At 31.9% G+C, this 18,871-nt stretch overlaps 1 protein-coding gene and 1 long non-coding RNA gene across 2 annotated transcripts in view; one reads left to right on the plus strand and one right to left on the minus strand.

Moving 5' to 3' along the window:
- Nucleotides 1–71: 71 nt before the first annotated feature.
- LOC128228936 (uncharacterized) lies at nt 72–10,317 on the minus strand. The gene is made up of 3 exons (XR_008260011.1): nt 10,167–10,317; nt 3,045–3,143; nt 72–244 (listed from the first exon to the last, which is right to left on the minus strand). It is a non-coding gene; the product is annotated as an uncharacterized LOC128228936 (long non-coding RNA).
- Nucleotides 2,147–18,871, plus strand: part of LOC128228896 (uncharacterized) — a 37,195-nt gene continuing 20,470 nt past the window's right edge. The window contains exon 1 of the mRNA XM_052940443.1: nt 2,147–2,237. Coding sequence (XP_052796403.1) covers nt 2,231–2,237 — 7 coding nt within the window. The 5' untranslated portion in view covers nt 2,147–2,230. The remainder of the gene's footprint in view (nt 2,238–18,871) is intronic.

An 18,871-nucleotide genomic window follows, 5' to 3' on the forward strand; every position in this document is an offset into this window, starting at 1 on the left:
ACACACTGAAAGTTGTCTTTTATTGGACAATACTGAACATTTAAAAATGAGAACGTAAGTCCATGCCTTGATTTTTTCTTGAGGTTTCTCCTTTATAACTGCACATTCCCGTCTCAAATGAACAATTGCAGTCTCTGCTCAACTAGTCTTTGTTCTAGGGCCTTTTTATTCGCATAAATTTCTCACAGATCCCTTCTGTTGATCAATTTCTGATACCAAGGCAAATATCTCAACGGAAATGCATCTGAAAAATAGTTGCAAAAAGTATAGATTTTTAGCACAATTTAATACATTTTTCTTAATTACTTTTGCATACAATGAAACGTCACGTCTTTACAGGCATAACTGATACAGTATATTGAGTTTCCCAGTGCCCCCACCGCAAAAAAGTAAAATTAAAGTAAATTAATAATAAAATGTGGTGACCTGGCCTTTCCCAATGAACCAGAGATCAGCAACATTGTCATAGTGACTACCACCTAAAATTCAGTGCAGGTATTGTGACATTAAAAGAATCTTATCAAATAGACGAAGACCCATGGTCAAGCATACTGTGAACTTTGTCTGGTTTAACGGTGGAAACAGATCATCATATGTTTGGCACCTTATGAAAAGAATGTCCTCGATTACGGATAAAGTTTGGTACAGCCTAAAGTCGACAAAGCAGTTTATAGCAGCATCAACATCATATGGTATTTATAATGAAAATGTGGCGAAGAGCATTCATCAGAAGAACACAAACTTAATGTACATGACTGTGGATTTATTGCCAATCCCAGGTTCCTTTGAATTGGACCCAGCTTTGATTGGAAGTTTGTGATAACGGAACATCTTGCTCCCTTGAAATCAAGTGCCATTTGGGAAAAGCTTCAATGAAATCAATTGAACTTGTCTCAAACAAATAATTCACAATCAATATATCGAATATCGAGGTATCGAATAAAAACTCCAAATTAGTATAGGAAGTTACTGTAATAAAGTTATTAACTACGAATATTAACCTATAGAGGCAATATTCTTATTTTCAGTATCGGTATGATGACAAAATGCAATTAAAATACCCGGTAATTTTCGTATTTAATCAGTGTCAAGAAAGCAATCGTTATTTACTTATACCAAACATGGTTACTCGCCCTAAAACACGATTTAAGCAAAAATAGCGATTTTGCTAATAAGGTTAAAAACGGCCTAAAGTTATGATGTTATTAGGTTTAAATTAGATCAACACAGCGGCGACCTCATTATTGTACGAGTTGTGGGAGTCGCAAAAACACATTAGCATCTGTTCACCGTTATTATTCGTCCAATTAACAAGAAAGATACGGAGCGAAATTAACGTTCAAAACAATAATTAATATTGCATAGTCGAAGGTCAAAGCGGATAGCAGCATCAACTTAAGAAGCCCTGACGAACCTGGACGCTGATTGGTCAAACGGTTATTAAGCTGCTGCGCTGATTGACAGGCCGCGTCACGTCAACTATTTCAAAAGAAATTCAATATTTTTGTTTGTTACTAGTAAACTTCTTTCCATTGGCGCACCATCTCGTTAAAGATTTATGACAATTACTTTCCTCATATTTCCAAAGCAACCACGGTTTTGTCCCAACGTATTTCGACTGCATCATAATAACATATTTAAACGGCCTGAAAAATAATACGTAAATGATTCATCCAACGTTTCTTCATTTATGTTCCATTAAGATCCAGAGATTAAATTAGTTTAAATTAAGCTAGTTTGAATATTTATACACTATCCGTGTAACTTAAATAATTGTTTTTGTTCTGGCGATATGTGTCAGACATCAAATTAAGAATGCAAAATGCGCAATGGCATGGTCGTTCTTGTAAACAAATTTCTAACGTTAGTTCAGGTATAGCATCGTGACGTTTTTGACTTATTGCTTTCTGAAATGTCGATTTCAAAATAGAATGAAAACGAATTGTACAAGTCCAAAAAGCGTATCTGTCGAATAATGCATGGTTTTTGGTATAAACCCATCCTTAATTTTCAAAGGGCTACTGCTTAGCAACATGAAACATGAAACGCTTCATTTTATAGTTTGTAACTTAACCCATGGATTTCAAAATTGAAAAGGATGCAGTCTGAACCACGATAATACTATATTGTCCCAGCTGTGCTTGGGGTGTAGTTGAATTCACAAGGAAGTATCTGAGTTATTTGAAATAATGGACAGTGAACTATCAAATATATTGATTTGGAGAATTCTATGATATGTAAGTTTTTTCTTATTTTACAAAGTCAAGTAATGTTGTGTTGGTAGTGTTTTGGAATTTCATAATTATCAAAAATGTTCGATTAAACTTCAACGTTCTGAAAGTCTTTAGGTATTCGTGAATAATGAGGCTATAAACGCTTCCGTTTTGAAATGCACATACAGTCAAACCCCGTTGGCGCAAATTCCCAGGGACCGGCGCAAATATATCATGTTTACATATGTTTACATACTTTGAAATAGCTGACTCCTTGATCGACCTTTTTGAAAAAAAATGTTGATAATCGCTTCAGAGTGATACTTTGTGCATAAAAACAGTAAACATATTATGGAAGAAAAAGAAGAAAAGACATGTATACTAGGCCGCGATGCCGCTAGGCCGATTAAGTGCTTGATCGACATTTTTGCAAAAAAATGTTTATAATCGCTTCACAATGATAATTTGTGCGTTAAAACAGTTAATATATCATTGTTTTAAAAGAAAAGGCATATTGAATGCTTTGAAATAGGAAACCATTTTAGGCCGCTAGGCCGCCAGGCCGCTAACTTCACGCCGCTAGGCCGCTTAAGTGCTTGATCGACTTTTTTGAAAAAAATGTTGATAATTGCTTTAGAGTGATAGTTTGTGAATAAAAACAGTAAATATATCATTGTTTAAAAAAAACACATGTTTACATACTTTGAAATAGCTGACTGCTTGATCGACTTTTTTTGAAGAAAAAAAGTTGATAATTGCTTCAGAGTGATTATTTGTGCATAAAAACAGTACATATATTATTGTTTAAGAAGAAAACACATGTATACATACTTTGAAATGGGATACCATTTTAGGCCGCAAGGCCGCCAGGCCGCCAGACCGCTAACTTCACGCCGCTAGGCCGCTAAGCCGCTGAAGTGCTTGATCGACCTTTTTTTAAAAATGTTTATAATCGCTTTAGATGGATATTTTGTGCATTTAAACAGTTCATTTATCATTGTTTTAGCAGAAGACGTATAGAAGAGTGCACTGAATAGAAAACAATTTAATGCCGCTATGTTAATGTATTAATAAAAAAAACTTTGTTTAATCATCTTTTCCCATAAAAACGCATTAACAATTGCTGTGAAATAGAAAACAAAATTAGGCCGCTAGGCCGCCAACTTTACGCCGCTAGGTCGCCAGGCCGCTAACTTCACGCCGCTAGGCCGCTAACTTCACGCAGCTAGGCCGCTAGGCCGCTAGGCCGCTAGGCCGCTAACTTGACTTACATTAAAGATACTTATTAATAATTATTAACACATCGGCTATGATAAACCTTCTTTGCATTGCATGGCAACAGTTCATTTTTCAAACAAAAACGGCGTGAACTAGAGAAGTAGAGTAAAATATACATATAACGTAGAAATATAGGAAATTTACTTTCAGAACTGTTCTAACTTATATCTATTTAATACATTTTATCTAAAGGTGTGGTATAAATGCTTATGGTTTTATCCTTATTGTATGGGTACAATAAAAACCTTACGAAACGCATATCAGCTTCTTTTGAAGATGAAACGCAACTGTCGATACTTGTGACGTTGTTTGCAAAAATACGTCCGGTTGAGGTATTAACATAAACAACACAAACAAATTTTAACCAAAAGTATGATTACAAAACAAACTGATAACATTGCGTAAAGTCAATTTAAAGATCTTTTTCGAAAAAGGTAAAAACAATGTTAACCTGCTGATGAGGCACGACACATCAAAACATGAAAACGTCACTTTGTTCTTTACGATTCCTTTTCAAAATTAATATCTGTGATGTAACAAACACACAAACACATTTATTAATTTTAAAAACTTACAAACTAAGTTTTCAATTTTGATTTTATTTTTTCACTTTGTTATTTCCACAGTTGTTGTTTTTTACAAAAACATCTTTGGTATTATATTTCTTAATAGAAGTATTTTTTTATTTGAAGTTCAGAGAATCTTAATTTTTTGTCGAGTTATTGATTAAAGATGTAAAGGATATAAAATGCATTTAGCTCGGAAAGTTTTCATTCTATTAACAATCGAGTTTCTTTTCTGTGATAATGGGTTTGTTACATGTACCTGCTATATAAAGCAAATTAAACATTAAAGCAGACATATATAAAAAGAGATATTCCTCCAATATTGAGGCTGAGAAAGTTTGGAAACTTATTATCAAAACTGGATTATAAGTCAGCTGGTTATTAGACGCGCCCTGGAGGCCGCGTCTATAGGGATACATGTTTGAAATTGTCAATGGGGAAGTGCATACGGATAAATTTTAGCTATGATTAATGATATCAACTCTTATTCAACTTTACTTAAAATGTGTCGTCAATAACCGTTTTGATGCGTGTAAATCTTCTAAAACGTCATATAAAACGAATAAGTCTAATGTTTAAAACAGGAAACAAAAAAAGTTATTCTTTGCGTTTTTGTTTTGGGAGCAGGTCTTTTCAACCCCAAGACATTTCAACTCCTTCTCAAAACGAAGACTTTTCAACCCCCTTCATCAAAGACTTTCCAACCCCTAGTTGAAATATTTTAATAGCCATATAGCCATATTGAAAACTTTTCAACCCTTATATCAAAGACTTTTCTAACCCTATTTTAAAGACTTTTCAATCTCTATCTGTTTGGACTTTTAAACCCCTAAATCAAAGACTTTTCAACCCCTAGTTGAAATATTTTAATAGCCATATTGAAGACTTTTCAACCCTTATATCAAAGACTTTTCAACCGCTATTATTTTTGTCAGCCATGTGTTGTCTTTTTCATTGTTTTTTGCAAGAAACTTAACACATTGTTATTGAAATACAATTAAAGTTTTGTTTGTCAAATTTGTTACACTTTTCTCCAAAGTATTGGATGAAATTTACAAATTATTTGCCTTGATTTACAAAGGACTTGATGGTTACTGGTTTTCGATATGCTAAAATATCCCGAACATTAACAATGGTACAGTAAAGTAAGATTTTGATGCCTAGTTAGCCCAGCAATTGTTGTATTATTCTAAAGGATATTACACATACGATAACATATATTATGTACAAAGTTATGAACATACTTTTGTTTTTAAGTAACACATTTGAATAATTGCAAAAGAAAATGAATGCAAAGAAGGATTTACGGAACATTCTCCTTATTTTGCCTGTACAATGCCAATAAAAGCATCAGCTTGAACATTTATAAAACTTTCATTGCCTTTAAAAAAGGTCAACAGTCGAAACATTGTTTTTGTAGTACCATATTGCCATTTCAGTACAGTTTGATTTTAGTTCTTCATAATGTATTATCTAAAAATTCTGAGATTTGGGGGTATAGATAAATTAAAAATATTTTTTGTTTGGTTTTATATCCGAAAAAATCATACACAAAATTTATCAAGCTGCTCATCGGTTTAGAATGATGGCCATCAGGGTATTACAACCTTAATTAACTGTCACTTTCAAGTTACTATAATCTTAATTAAAGGTGTTATGAACGCCCTTAATCCCTTAGGAATTTATGACCAAGTCACACATGTTGCCCATTAATGGATGTGCGGCCTTCATTCCATTCTTCCTCAGGGAGATAGAAAGATTTATGGCTAAGCGACTAAATAGCTAAATGGACAGTCGAGCATTTTTTTATATTTATTTCTATGTAAATATTTAATAAATTATTGTTTTATCATGTGTTTCAAGTATGCATATATTGTATGTTTTACATATTTTCTGTCTGTAATATTTTCTTGATTTTTAAAAGAAATTTCAAAATAAATTATTTTCTGTGTGTAGTTTTTTCTCTTAAAAGGTGAGAAATTAAGGGGCTGAAAAGTCCCTGTTTTAGGTGGAGTTAAAAGTCTTAGCACTTTTAGGGGTTGAAACGACAAAGGGGTTGAAAACTCTTTGATTTCACAAATGACAAAGGGGTTGAAAAATCTTTGGGTTGAAAAATCTGACAGCCTTTTTGTATTGACTGGTCGCCGGTCATACCAGTTCGTTATTTTAGAAATTTACTTTCTGTGAAAATGATTTATATACACGCTGTGGTAGTAAATAAGCATGTGAGAATTTACGGGCATATTGTGAATAATAGTTTAAGTTATGCATTTGATAACAAATATAAGTGCCTTAACACGCCATTAATTGACTATCTAGAACTTAAGTGATATAAAATGGAAGTACAAAGCTTAATTCACACGATTTTACTAACAAATTTAACTCGCAATAACAAAATTAACACAATTTAAATTTAACTGATATAAAATGAAAGTTCAAAGCGTAATTCACACGATTTATAACAAACATTTATGAATAAAGGAGGCCGAAAAGGATCAGGACGAAATGATATCTCGGCCGAATCGACCCGACACCAATAATTTTATCAGTGATAATGCAAGGTACCAGTCTAAATAATTTACGCATGCCGGAGACGACCGAGTAACTACGATCTAGAAAGTTGATTTAACCGTCATAGTTCGGCTATGTCCGTGTTTGTTCGGAATGTTATCAATTGTATTTATTGTCACATGACTTAATGATCGACCGCTTGTAAAAGTTAGTCACATGGGGTCAAAAACTATGTGCCTAGGTCCAATCTGGAACACACAAGAGGCATTATGTCTGGTCTAATATTCATGAAACTTAATCAAAATGTTTCATGAACATCAATAGATATATATTAATATTCAATAAAACCCATTCAGCCGCGTCTTTGATGCCTACCATTAACAATCGTCTTGTAATTAATTGTATTCTTCAATGTAATATACACTATGGTAACTCTGCGTACGATCAAAGAAATATTTCATACGACCTTGGTCTTAGAGTTGTAATAAGAAATTCAGCATACGATATAATAAATTTTGCCAACGGCCTTGGTCGTATCTTTAATCATTAGAATTCTGAAAAAGTACAAGATATCGAATATTGCCTTCAACACTTGGTCATATAGTCAGACTGTTGAATTCTACATATGCGATATGTAATATTCCGCACGGCATTGCTCGCATAGGAAGTTGGTTGAATTCAGAGATATGGAATATTGCATTGGACCTAGGCATTTTAGTCTTTAGTTCAGCTTTGCAAATATACCACAATTGGGTAGTAGTTTATTTTATACCAGTATGCTTTATGAGACAGAAATTGCATCGTAGTATATAAAATAATGTTCATGCTCTTCAATTTAAAGAGGAAATAAAAAAAAATCTACATTCAATCTGGTTGCCTTGCTTTAAGTCAGTAGTTGTAATTTGAATATGACCTAATAAAGAATATTGCATGCAACTTAATATAACAGTCAAATGATGAAGCTTCGTTTTTGAAGTTTATAATGTTATTTCATTACTATAAAAACAGGAAAATGTACAATGTTCATATATGAAACTGAGCTCCTTGTGTTGTTACTGCTAAACAGAAAACAGTCGTGTTTTAAATTTCCTCATAAATATATTTTATTTATATCCTGCCTTGATACTAAACCTTTTCTAATGACGCCAAAACCATGAATTGATATTTTTAAATGATATAACCACAATAATATATGGTTACGGGACGGCCGACAGCGGTCACAAGCAGATAATTATGTATTCGTTTTGTAATTGTATACTTTTCCTTATGCATAAATTAAACGATAATAAAAAACGGTCTGCACGCATCTGAGTGTATAAATTAATCTTTACCCTATAATAACCATTAGTTCTGCATTCACTAGAAGGAAGTTTGAAAACAGCCCAGGTCAATTTCAGTATGTGTTTAAAAGTATAGCAGGATACGAAATATTCCATGCAAGTGGAAAACAAACTTGTATTAAGTGTGTTTGAAATATTAGGTGTTTTGCATTAGTGATCCGATACTTGATGAAAGCAAGGGTGAGGGCAATTATTAAAATAGAAACATACGTGTATTTTTATGTATCTAATATCCAGTTGCATAACCCTACTTCTAGGTTAATGTGCCTGGTTTCTATTCTTACTGACATTTAGACAAATAAGTATCAATGTTTGCAACTTAACGTTTTGCTTCGTATGACATAAAACATGGCATATAAAAAGGTTCATACATCACTATTTTTTAATTTAAAGTGGCACTCTTATTCAAAATCAATACACACACAAGTTAAACAAACATATATTTTGAGTGATAAACCTTTATTTACTCACTAAATAATGCATTTATGGAAAATATTAATTACTGATAACAAGATTGTAACAGTGTATTTAATAGCTGAAAACGCAAACATATTAAATGATTGGTGAATGCTAAAAGATTTACTGTGATCCACTTTCGGCTCCTTTTGAGTATATCAAAACATGTAGATTAATTGCGGTAAATCTTATTTGGGAGAAGGAGTGCATCTTTAACGATAGCGGTTATTGTCATCTCCAATTAAATGTATTGTTATATTTGTCATTTTATCATGGAAAGCATGCTAACTTAAATGAAAAACTCCAACTCCTAATAACAGATAAATAACCAATTTAATTTTAACCAGCCTAAAACAAGCTTATGTTTAAAAGAGTATCGCTTTTAAAATAATATTTTTATATCTTAATTATTGTCATCTCCAATTAAATGTATTGTTATATTCTGTTTACTGTTTCTTTCGTTTTTTATATGTTTAGTCGTTAACAAAACTTTATTGGACACAATGCCATATGTTGGTACCATCCCTTCTCATTTCTATTTAAAATAAAAAGTATTTTGCTAAGAGTATCATATTACTAATTTGAAAGCCATATCTCTCTTTGTTTGGCAAGAACTCACAAAACGTTGTAAATTTTTATACTTGTTATTAATGTTTACCCTGACTCTTTTGACCTATTCTCATTCATCAGAGGTTTGATAATAATACTATATCGAACCTCTGTTTCAATCGCTGCAAATCGTGTGCAAAACTGTTTCCAGATCATTTTCTGATATATATATAGCTCTTTTTTTTCTGATCGACGTACATATATTAATTATATTTTAAATGCATGTGTTCAGAAAATAAACGAAAACAAATATGTCATGATAGATGCATGTGATAATGTAATAATGATATGATCAGATATACATTTGCAAACAGAAAGATGATCGAAATTGAAATGTACTTTCAAAATAGTTAAGCATCTGTAGACAAAGTGTATTGCTATTCTCAACAATGGTTCGTGTACCTTCATATCTATGAAAGCTAAATGTATAATTATTATTATTATTATTATTATTATTATTATTATTATTATTATTATTATATTATTATTATTATATTATTATTATTATATTAGTATTATTGTTATTTATTATTATTATTATTATTATTATTATCATTATTATTATTATTATTATTATTATTATTTAAATATTATTATTATAAATTGTATAATGATGTATTATCTCTAAACTTATTATTATACTTCAATCAATCATCACCGGACAAATGAATACGGACTTGTACTTTTTACTAGACCACACTTGAACAATAGATTCCAAATCTCCTTAACATTTTCATTAGGCCTCACAGAAAAGATTTACGCTATATACAACTGCCACACAGGATGTATATATGATTCCAACTAAGTATCCACTCTCAAAACAAAGAAATGCTTCCGTTATACAAACAATGTCTGCAATAGCACTCCTTCAATGTTAATGTTCCTTTCAAAATGGAAGTCATAATAACTTATTTATTTTAAAACATATAACGTCAAAATATCAGATATGGTCATAACACACAAGAGCACACTCGAGTATGGCTGCATAGCTCCACATAAACTTTGACATGAACTTTCACCATAAAGAAGTTGATATAAATTATTGATTATAACATCCTTACAAGCATAGTTAAATAACAATAATCAAGTTGCAAAAGATGAAAATATTAAAACTAAAGATATTAGCATTTTGTAAAGAAGGTTTGTATCCAAAACATCAAATACGTAGTGTGAAAATATGTTATTAATCATACCTCGTTGAAATCCTACCGTATTTTATTGCAACATTATAATATTGGCTGGAACTTGCTGTTATTAATTGTAGCCACTTCCATTGTTTTGTTTGAATGTGTTTATGCATAACTTGCATGCCTTGATAAGTTCACAATACAGTATGGTTTTACGCACGATCCTATTATATATATGTTATATTTATTGAACAAACGCACAAAGGCAGATATGATACAATACCTAAATATAATTAAGTTTAGGCCTAAAAAAATAAATTGTTTGGTTAGGGTAACATCCTTTTCAAAAATAGGTAGGGTAGGTAGGCTTTTTTTATATATATACTATTAGAATGTAATTTTTATCATTGGAAAAGGTTTAAAGTTATCTTCTGTATATGCATTTAAGGTTTTAAACTACATATTGAAAAGCATTTTTTTTCAATTTTTTATTATTATTTTTTATTATTTTTTATTTTATTTTTTTCAAATCGACTATAAAAACGGTAGGGTCGGAGCCTATTCCGTAGGTAGGGTCGGGTTACCCGAACCAAATGTATTTTTTGTAGGCGTTATTTGAATTGAATAATCTTCGATATTACGGGTATAAATGGGTACGTTATGTCCATTCTTAATCAATACGATTTTACTTAATATCTTTTAATTGCCACTAAGGTATCTTATGATGAATATGCTTAAAGGAAAAGGTTAATGTGTTACAAGTACTTAGGTCTCTATTTTCACCCATGACTGATAATAACATTTGATGCCCTCATTCTGTCACGACAGAATATGGAATGGGCAGAAGGTTTATCTCTCTATTATGAGCTCCTTAGAAGCATAAAGACCGATTGGACATACTGTCATGGCGGAAAGTATCATACAGTAGTATTTACTTATGTATGTAATATATATCATCGATGCATGTGTGGGTTGTCTGTGTTGTTTTACGTTCTGTGTCTTAAGTTGATTGCCTGTTGGGTTTGGACAATTCCAATAAACAGGGTCATCGTAAATTGTTTGACAACTGGATGTTTCCCTTAAGTTTACGTTCATTAGCTTGTGTTATTCTGTCACTTAAGAAAGTATGACAATGTGACGTTTTATGACTTTACTGTCATGTCTTTCAAAACGTATAATATATATACCTACTAGAACACAATGTATGGCATAAAGTGTAATACCGAAGCATAAAATCACTCTACTATTACCTCCTTTAAAAGTCAGAATGAATAAGATACCAAGGCGTAAATGTAATAAAGTCTCCTTTTTTCTGCTATCATCTTCTTTAAACTGTTTAATTGGATATGAATATAAAACAAACCTATCTTTGAGCTACTTTAATTTTAGTATAAAAAGCGCTTTCTCATGTTTCGGGTCATGTAAGCAATCTTGTTTAACAGCATTATTTGGTCTTTTCGTGGTATTTGTACATGTTTGGTCTCTTTCAGTTTATTTTGAATCAAGATTTGAGCCTCTCAACAGGGTAAAACATAACAGTTTGAAAAACAAGTGTCCTTAATATCATTGTCATAAATCCAGTATACTATGATAAGATTTTTATTTTACGTTTTATCTTTATTTTGGATTGTTGGGATAAGAGTGAGGTTTGTGCACTTAACTGGTTAAAACCCCCATGAAATTTACATTTTACTGACCGTTCCAAGGCGGCACCTAACCATCCTTGATAAGCATACCTAGTTTTTTTTATAAATAGTATGTTTGCACTGTGCTGCTTGTGGAGTTGTGTGCTGTTCTTCCATGTTTCTTGTTTGTGATTTTATGTATTTGACGTTTACCCAGTGCCATTGACCAGGGTTTATATTTAAACTTTTTGCTACTGATCTTGTTTCTGTAGCTTTTCGCATAAATATTGATACAGACGACCTTTCTAACCAAGGCGTTTTTAATTGAATTGCATCTGTCTGTAATGTATGCTTGAAATGTATGCTATGTGTAAATTATACCTTAAATAATGCAAAGATATACACAAAACCAAACCGTATTCAATTACTTTATAAAATTAGCTTTAGAATAAGAAAACGGCTTAAACGAAGGCAAAGTATTTACGCTGGTTAAGGAAGCCATTGATGCGGCAACCTCGAAATCACAACGAAACAGAATAACATTTATGGAAAATTGCACGAACGCTGTATGTCATACAATCTGCATCTTATTTTGAGTAATTATTTCTAAATTATATGATAAAATAGAAACTAATAATTCATTTTCGCATTCTTAAAGGTATACATGTATATTGTTTATCATTTGTTTCAAAACTACATTGGCTTTTATTTTTGGATATATTTTGGGGAAAATTTACGCACGCTAGTGTCAGTCTGGACTCGTCTAGATTAGTTAGTATATTGAGAAACACATGACATGTGAGGTCCGTAGGAGTAATTTGTGTGCATTTTATCTCCCCTTTGTTTTAGTTTCCATTTTTTATACATTTATCAATTTGACAAACCTGGTTGAAGCTAAGGTTTAAACTTTTAATATGGATTGAATCATTTCCCAAATCGGATATGCACTACTTGGAGAAACTCAATGACTTATAATTGATGATATGACATACGTATTTAGATGATATGGGGTATTTTGTATGAATGGACCAGTCAAGTCAATTATGTAGCACGTTTCAATACTACCCGAAAACGTCAACCACATACCATTCCTACCGCTAGTCGTTTCAACCCTTAAGACCTAGTTTAAGGAATGTTTGGCATGACAATCCCCTGCTGTGCATCTTCTGCTAATTGCACTGTAGGGCCCAGTTTTATGTGTATTTGTGTATTGGCTCAGGGCCATTTAGGGTCCTTTTCTATAATAAAAACCTTACTAAACTGCACAGCAGGAAACTCCGATTTGGAGTTGCGGGGGGGGGGGGTGGGGCGGATCACATATAAAAGGCTTACTTAAACTAGGTCTTTAAGGCCTATCAATGAAACAATTGCGATCTCTCATTAATTGTTTGGTTCTTTTTACCCTTTTTCGAGATTTCAATGGAAAATTTGCACTATTTTTCTCTAATAAAGGCTTTATTACCTTTATGTATAAATCGATTTCGAAATATTCCTTGAATTCAATCGAACATGAAACGATTTATTTCGAAGTTTGAAGATTAACTCATGAAATGCAAGTATTTAACGAAAGGCAACGGCCATCCAAGGTAAAACTGAAAAATGCAAACTGGACATTTTGTCAATAGTTCAATGCTGCAACTTGAACAACAATATATGTCATAAGTCAATGTAAAATAAGTGACCCACAGGGCATATTTTGAATGGTGTTGGTACAGCATCGCTAGGCGATGCTCAATTACAAATGTCATACCACTAAAGTGAATCGGCATATTGTTACCGTGGGGGTGGGGGTGTGAGGATGCAATATTAATTAGATTTGCTTTTAACATCATGAAAGCATTACGAGCTTCAGAAAGGTCGTTTTCAACCTTTGAAACGAGGAATAATGATCACAACCGAGATATCTTGACATAGACAAGCTGAATAAAGTGGGTGGCACTTGGAATGCAATACCGGCTTACGAACTTGATATTTAAATAAGTCACATGTTATCAGCTTTCCAAAAATATGTTATGTAAACATATTTCCTTCCATAAAAATAAAAATCCTTTAATGTTTGACGGGATTTCCCTCTTATTTCACACTTCAACAGAAATACCTTTTTATTGAAAAAGAACAACAATTTAATGATAATATCTATGATTATCATTATCTCTGGTCAAGCTGGCAACCAAAATTAAGGACTGAGCATGCCTTACCGATACAGTCATAAAAGTAAGGGGTGATCATGCCTAACCAAAACTTTTATCTAACGTTAAGGGTAATTATCCCGGATTGATACAGCTATGAAAAGTAAAAATAAGTGGTGATGATCTCTGACCCATGCAGTGTCATCCCTGACCGACAAAAACACCCTCAGTAAAGTTTGATTATCCCTGATCGATATGTAAACTAAGGGATGGTTATTTTAAAGCTGAGGTAAGCATCCCTAACAGACATAAAACGTTCACATAAAGTATGTTTTGATCATCCGGGTTATCTAAAAAAGGGGTGGTTCTTCCTGACCGTGAAGGACCTTTAAGTATGCGGTGATTATCCCTAACCGACACAATTATCTAATGTTAAGAGTGATTATCCTGATATATGTAGCCATGAAAAGTAAAGGCTCGTCATCCTTGACCCCAGACAGTAGAATTAAAATTGGCTAGTCAACACTGACCGATACGGCCACATATAGTAAGATCTGATTATCCTTGATCAATTTGACGACCTAAAGTAAGGGTTTATCCTTTCTTACTGATATTCTAAACTTAAGTGATGGTTTTAGCATCCCTGACCGATATAAAACGTTCACGTGAAGTCAGTTGTGAGAATCCTTGACCGATACGGCCATCTAAAAAAGGGGATGATTTTTCATGACCGTGACAAACAGTTAAACAAGTGCGATTATCAGCGTCTAGAGTCAAACTGCGAATCTTGTCAAAGTTGTGTAACATTTAAGAATTAATCATATCTCGCTGATCAGAAATTTAGCCATGAAAGAGGTGTTGAAATGTTAATGGTCATAAAACACAGTATCAAACTACGAGTTTTGAGGGATTTTAAACGTTTATTATGTTTTGTTAAGATAGTTTTGCTGATACACAAATAATTAGTATTTCACTATAAAATTAAATACTAATTAGATTCCATACGTCATCAACCTTTTACATTTAAAAAAGGATATGAAATATTAGTTACATTCCGTTTATAAACAAAAAGGTTATAACAACCTAAATTTTTATTTTCTCAAAACACTAATTTTAAGATAAACCCTCTTGAACCCGGCTTTATATGAATATTTTCAAAAATCGTAGTAGAATCCTTTTTATCTGCTTTTGAACAATTTTTTTTACAGTTTGTGACAATTCAATATTGTATTCATTTCATAACAGTAAAACTGTATTGTAAAAGGCACCTGTTGTGTGCTTAATCTTAAACAATGTATTGCATTTTCAATCGGAGTTTAAATATTTTTCCAACGTTGAAAAGTACTTTCTATTTATATTCCGCAATTGACCTTAAATTTTGTTGAAGTATAGGTCGAATGTTCTAGTCAAGCAAATTTGTCAAACAAATCTGTACTATGCTTTATTGCTGCTACCTAATACGCAGCTATAATACGGTTTCCATGAAGCGTACACTAGGTGTACAAGATATTTCATACCTATGAAAGGAAATTTAAGCCAAATGCGACGTCAGATGTTTCCTATTACGAATGTCAATTAACTAGAAATTAGCATTTTACTATAAAAAGGAATACTTAATTTTAATAAACTTCCATATATCATCACCCTTTGCGTCAAGATTTGTTTACAGCGACAGGATACTCTTTTGTACGCTATGAGCTAGTTGTCCAGATGTTTTTGTTTACACAATGCACAAATGAAATCAAAACATAAATTTTAAAGTACGTTTATGAATAAAGAAATTGCAATGGGGCATTGCGAATTGAGCATGGTAGAATGATCATGTGACTGGTGCATCTAGCAGAATATGATATGTTTTAACTGTCAGTCATTATTAGATAAAGAAGTAACTCCATCAGTTTACGTTCACTATATCCTCGTGAAAGTCTTCAATATTTGAGATGTGATGGTGAATTGACACGGAAACCAGATAAAAATGGTTATAAATAAAGCAATTTGATCTAGTGGTATATTCATTTTAACCTGACATTAAACATTTTGGTGAATATTTATCAAAACAACAATCGGGTTTCGTTCATTGTAGAAATCTTGCTACACATATTCGCTTGGACACATCTATGAGTATGAACCCATTGCCACGTATTAATTTGATTATGCTAGTTTATTTGATAACCCCAAAACAGTATAACTAATGTATGATGAATACAAAAGTCATTGAACTTTAATATATCTCTTTGCCCGACCGCACAGCCCAAGTGACAATGATAGTAAAAACGTTTGAAGAAAACACTGATTTTCTAAACTACATTAACTGTAAGTGTGTAAAGAAAAAAAGGTCTATCTCAATTAAAACAAATATACATTGTTTTTGTTCGATATGATTTGTATAAAACATTGCTAAAACATTGATTTGTTAAACCTAAAAAAATAGCATGTGTTCATTAAAAAGGTGTTGTACCTTCTCTTTCGACCTAGGTTTACTTTCTGTCTGCATTACAAGTAGAACTATCAGTTTAGCGGTTTCCTTTAAATAAGTTTAGATTGTAAAGTTTAGATCGTTCAGCCTTTCAAAGAGACCCGTTCACATGTTGTCGGGTCAAACAACGATTTTTTTTCTTCGTTGGGAATGTGAAAAAATATTATAACAGTGATTAAATCTCCAAACAGTTCAGATAAGTTGTATGTTAATGATTATTGGAAAATGATTCTGCCATGCTATTTTTACCGAAAGGGTTAGAAGCGCTTTTAAATTGAATCATTTTAGGCATGAACTTTCTAAATTATGTCCAAATTAGTATCTGCCATTAGCGATTGGGACTACCTTCATAAACGTCAAATACATCAATTTAAACGAACTCTAAAAAGGATGCCAACACAAAATCTGTAAACTAGTCTCTTTCGATAATGATAAAAATCTCTGCATATATACATGTATTACTGAAGTAAATTCGAAAATCAATTTAGTTCATTCAAGTGACAATAATTACTTGCCAAAACAATAAATGTGTTTTCAATGAATGTATAATTAATTAAGGCCACTTTCTAAATTGATAGCAAAATGCTTACTGATCCGTGACAGAATGATTACATGTTTGATACTATTTTTGAATATTAGTTATAACATTGTATTTGACAAGAAATAAGAAAACGTAGTACATTTATTCGCTTAAAAATGTAAAATGGACCGAGCAGGAATGTGTAAAATGCGAAAAGGAGAGATGAAACCGCTTTTAATTTCTTTCTTAAAATCAACAATAACCAAGTACCATACTGGCGATATTTAATATGCACACCTTACCTATCCTATTATGCAAGAACTACTTTAACAAATGCATGTTGGTGAAGAGCCATATCATTATAGTTAAATTCAGTATTAAACAATGGCTAATCGTGTAAAAAGTGTTAATTGTCCTAATCCTAATATAACATTAACGTAATGCATACTTAAAATTAACTTTGTGGTATGTATAACTCATTTAAAGAGCTTTTAGTCATTTTTAAAGCAAATCTATGAACCTTTTATTTAAAATACGTCGTATTATGTTTAGGATGACTAGGTCCCTTTGAACCCAAAATCAGTTCGAAAGTGATATATCTTTAGGGACGGATCTTACGTCTTTTTCTTATTTCAAACCATATATTGATCACACAAATAAACAGCTAGACGAAATAAATCAAGGAAGCTTAAAAAATAACATATAAATACAATTCTTGAAGAATTCCCCATTATGGACTAGAAAGCACCATAATTTACTTTCTTTGAATACAAACAAAAATCAGCCGTTTGGGCATCATTTCCATTTATGGATAATTTCTTTATGTGTATCGTTTCCTGCGTTTTACTGTCAAATAACAGTTCCAATTAAATTTGAATTACTCTACTTCCATTTAAGATTTTCTTGTAAAAACAATTTCACCCGAGAGACAAGAAAAAGCCTTTATTTCATTTGTTTTATTTTAACATTTAGGTAAAAATTTGATATCAGAGTAACAAGAAATATATTTGCTTTCCGAAATAAAACATTATTGATCACATCATCAACACAAATAATCAAACTCTACTGAAATAGCCATTTAGTATTAAAAGTTCTAGAAGTTCATGGTCTGTTCTTTATATATAATTAACTTTAACCTTTAGGGAGCATTATGCTTGAAATCAAAATGTTTTTACTGTCTCGCGTAAAAAAAACTTGAGTTCAAAATTCCGAACCACCAATTTCAGCCGTGCTTGAAGGTAAAAAAATCTTCAAAGAAGCTAGGATCTATGATTAGAAATTTATTGTTTTACCTTTTCAAAGTAAACACTATATAAAATTTCGCAAAAAATGTTAAGTGACACTCTTATTCAAAATCAATACATACATACGTATAACAAACATACATTGTGAGTGATAAACTTTTAACTACTTTCTAAATAATGCATTTATGGATAATATTAAATACTGATAACAAGATTGTAACCGTGTATTTAATAGCTGAATAGGCAAAAATATTAAATGATTGGTGAATGCTAAAAGATTTACTGTGATTTACCAGTCTCATAAGGTTGGTAAACCATATTTTCTGCACTTTTCTTTCAAATTAAACATAGTATCCTTCATAAAAACCATTGTTGACGACATTTAATAATCTTTTTTGGTATATCAAACATTTATATTAATTGTGGTAAATTTTATTTGGGAGTAAGAGTGCATCTTTAGCTTATGAAAATAAAGAATAAATAAAAACAACATATCTGTGCTTCTGTGGCTCTGGGTGGATTCAAACTTTTACCTTTAAATACTCAAAAGATTTGTAATCCTTTGCTTAACAACATGGGCTAAAACGTTAAAATTGAAGTGTTTCAAGTTGAGGCATTCATTGGGGGTGCGATACATAAATAAAACACTATTGGAATTATTTATCGTGTCTATTGCTTGTCCATCCGCCCGTCTGGTTGTTTATGTCCGGGCTAATCTTTTGTCATGACGGCAGTTACAATTACTTGGTAAGGACGATGTGTTGCATGTCAGAGCCA

This window comes from Mya arenaria, chromosome 1 (genome assembly GCF_026914265.1).
Source record: "Mya arenaria isolate MELC-2E11 chromosome 1, ASM2691426v1".
In the NCBI taxonomy this organism is placed as follows: Eukaryota; Metazoa; Mollusca; class Bivalvia; order Myida; family Myidae; genus Mya; species Mya arenaria.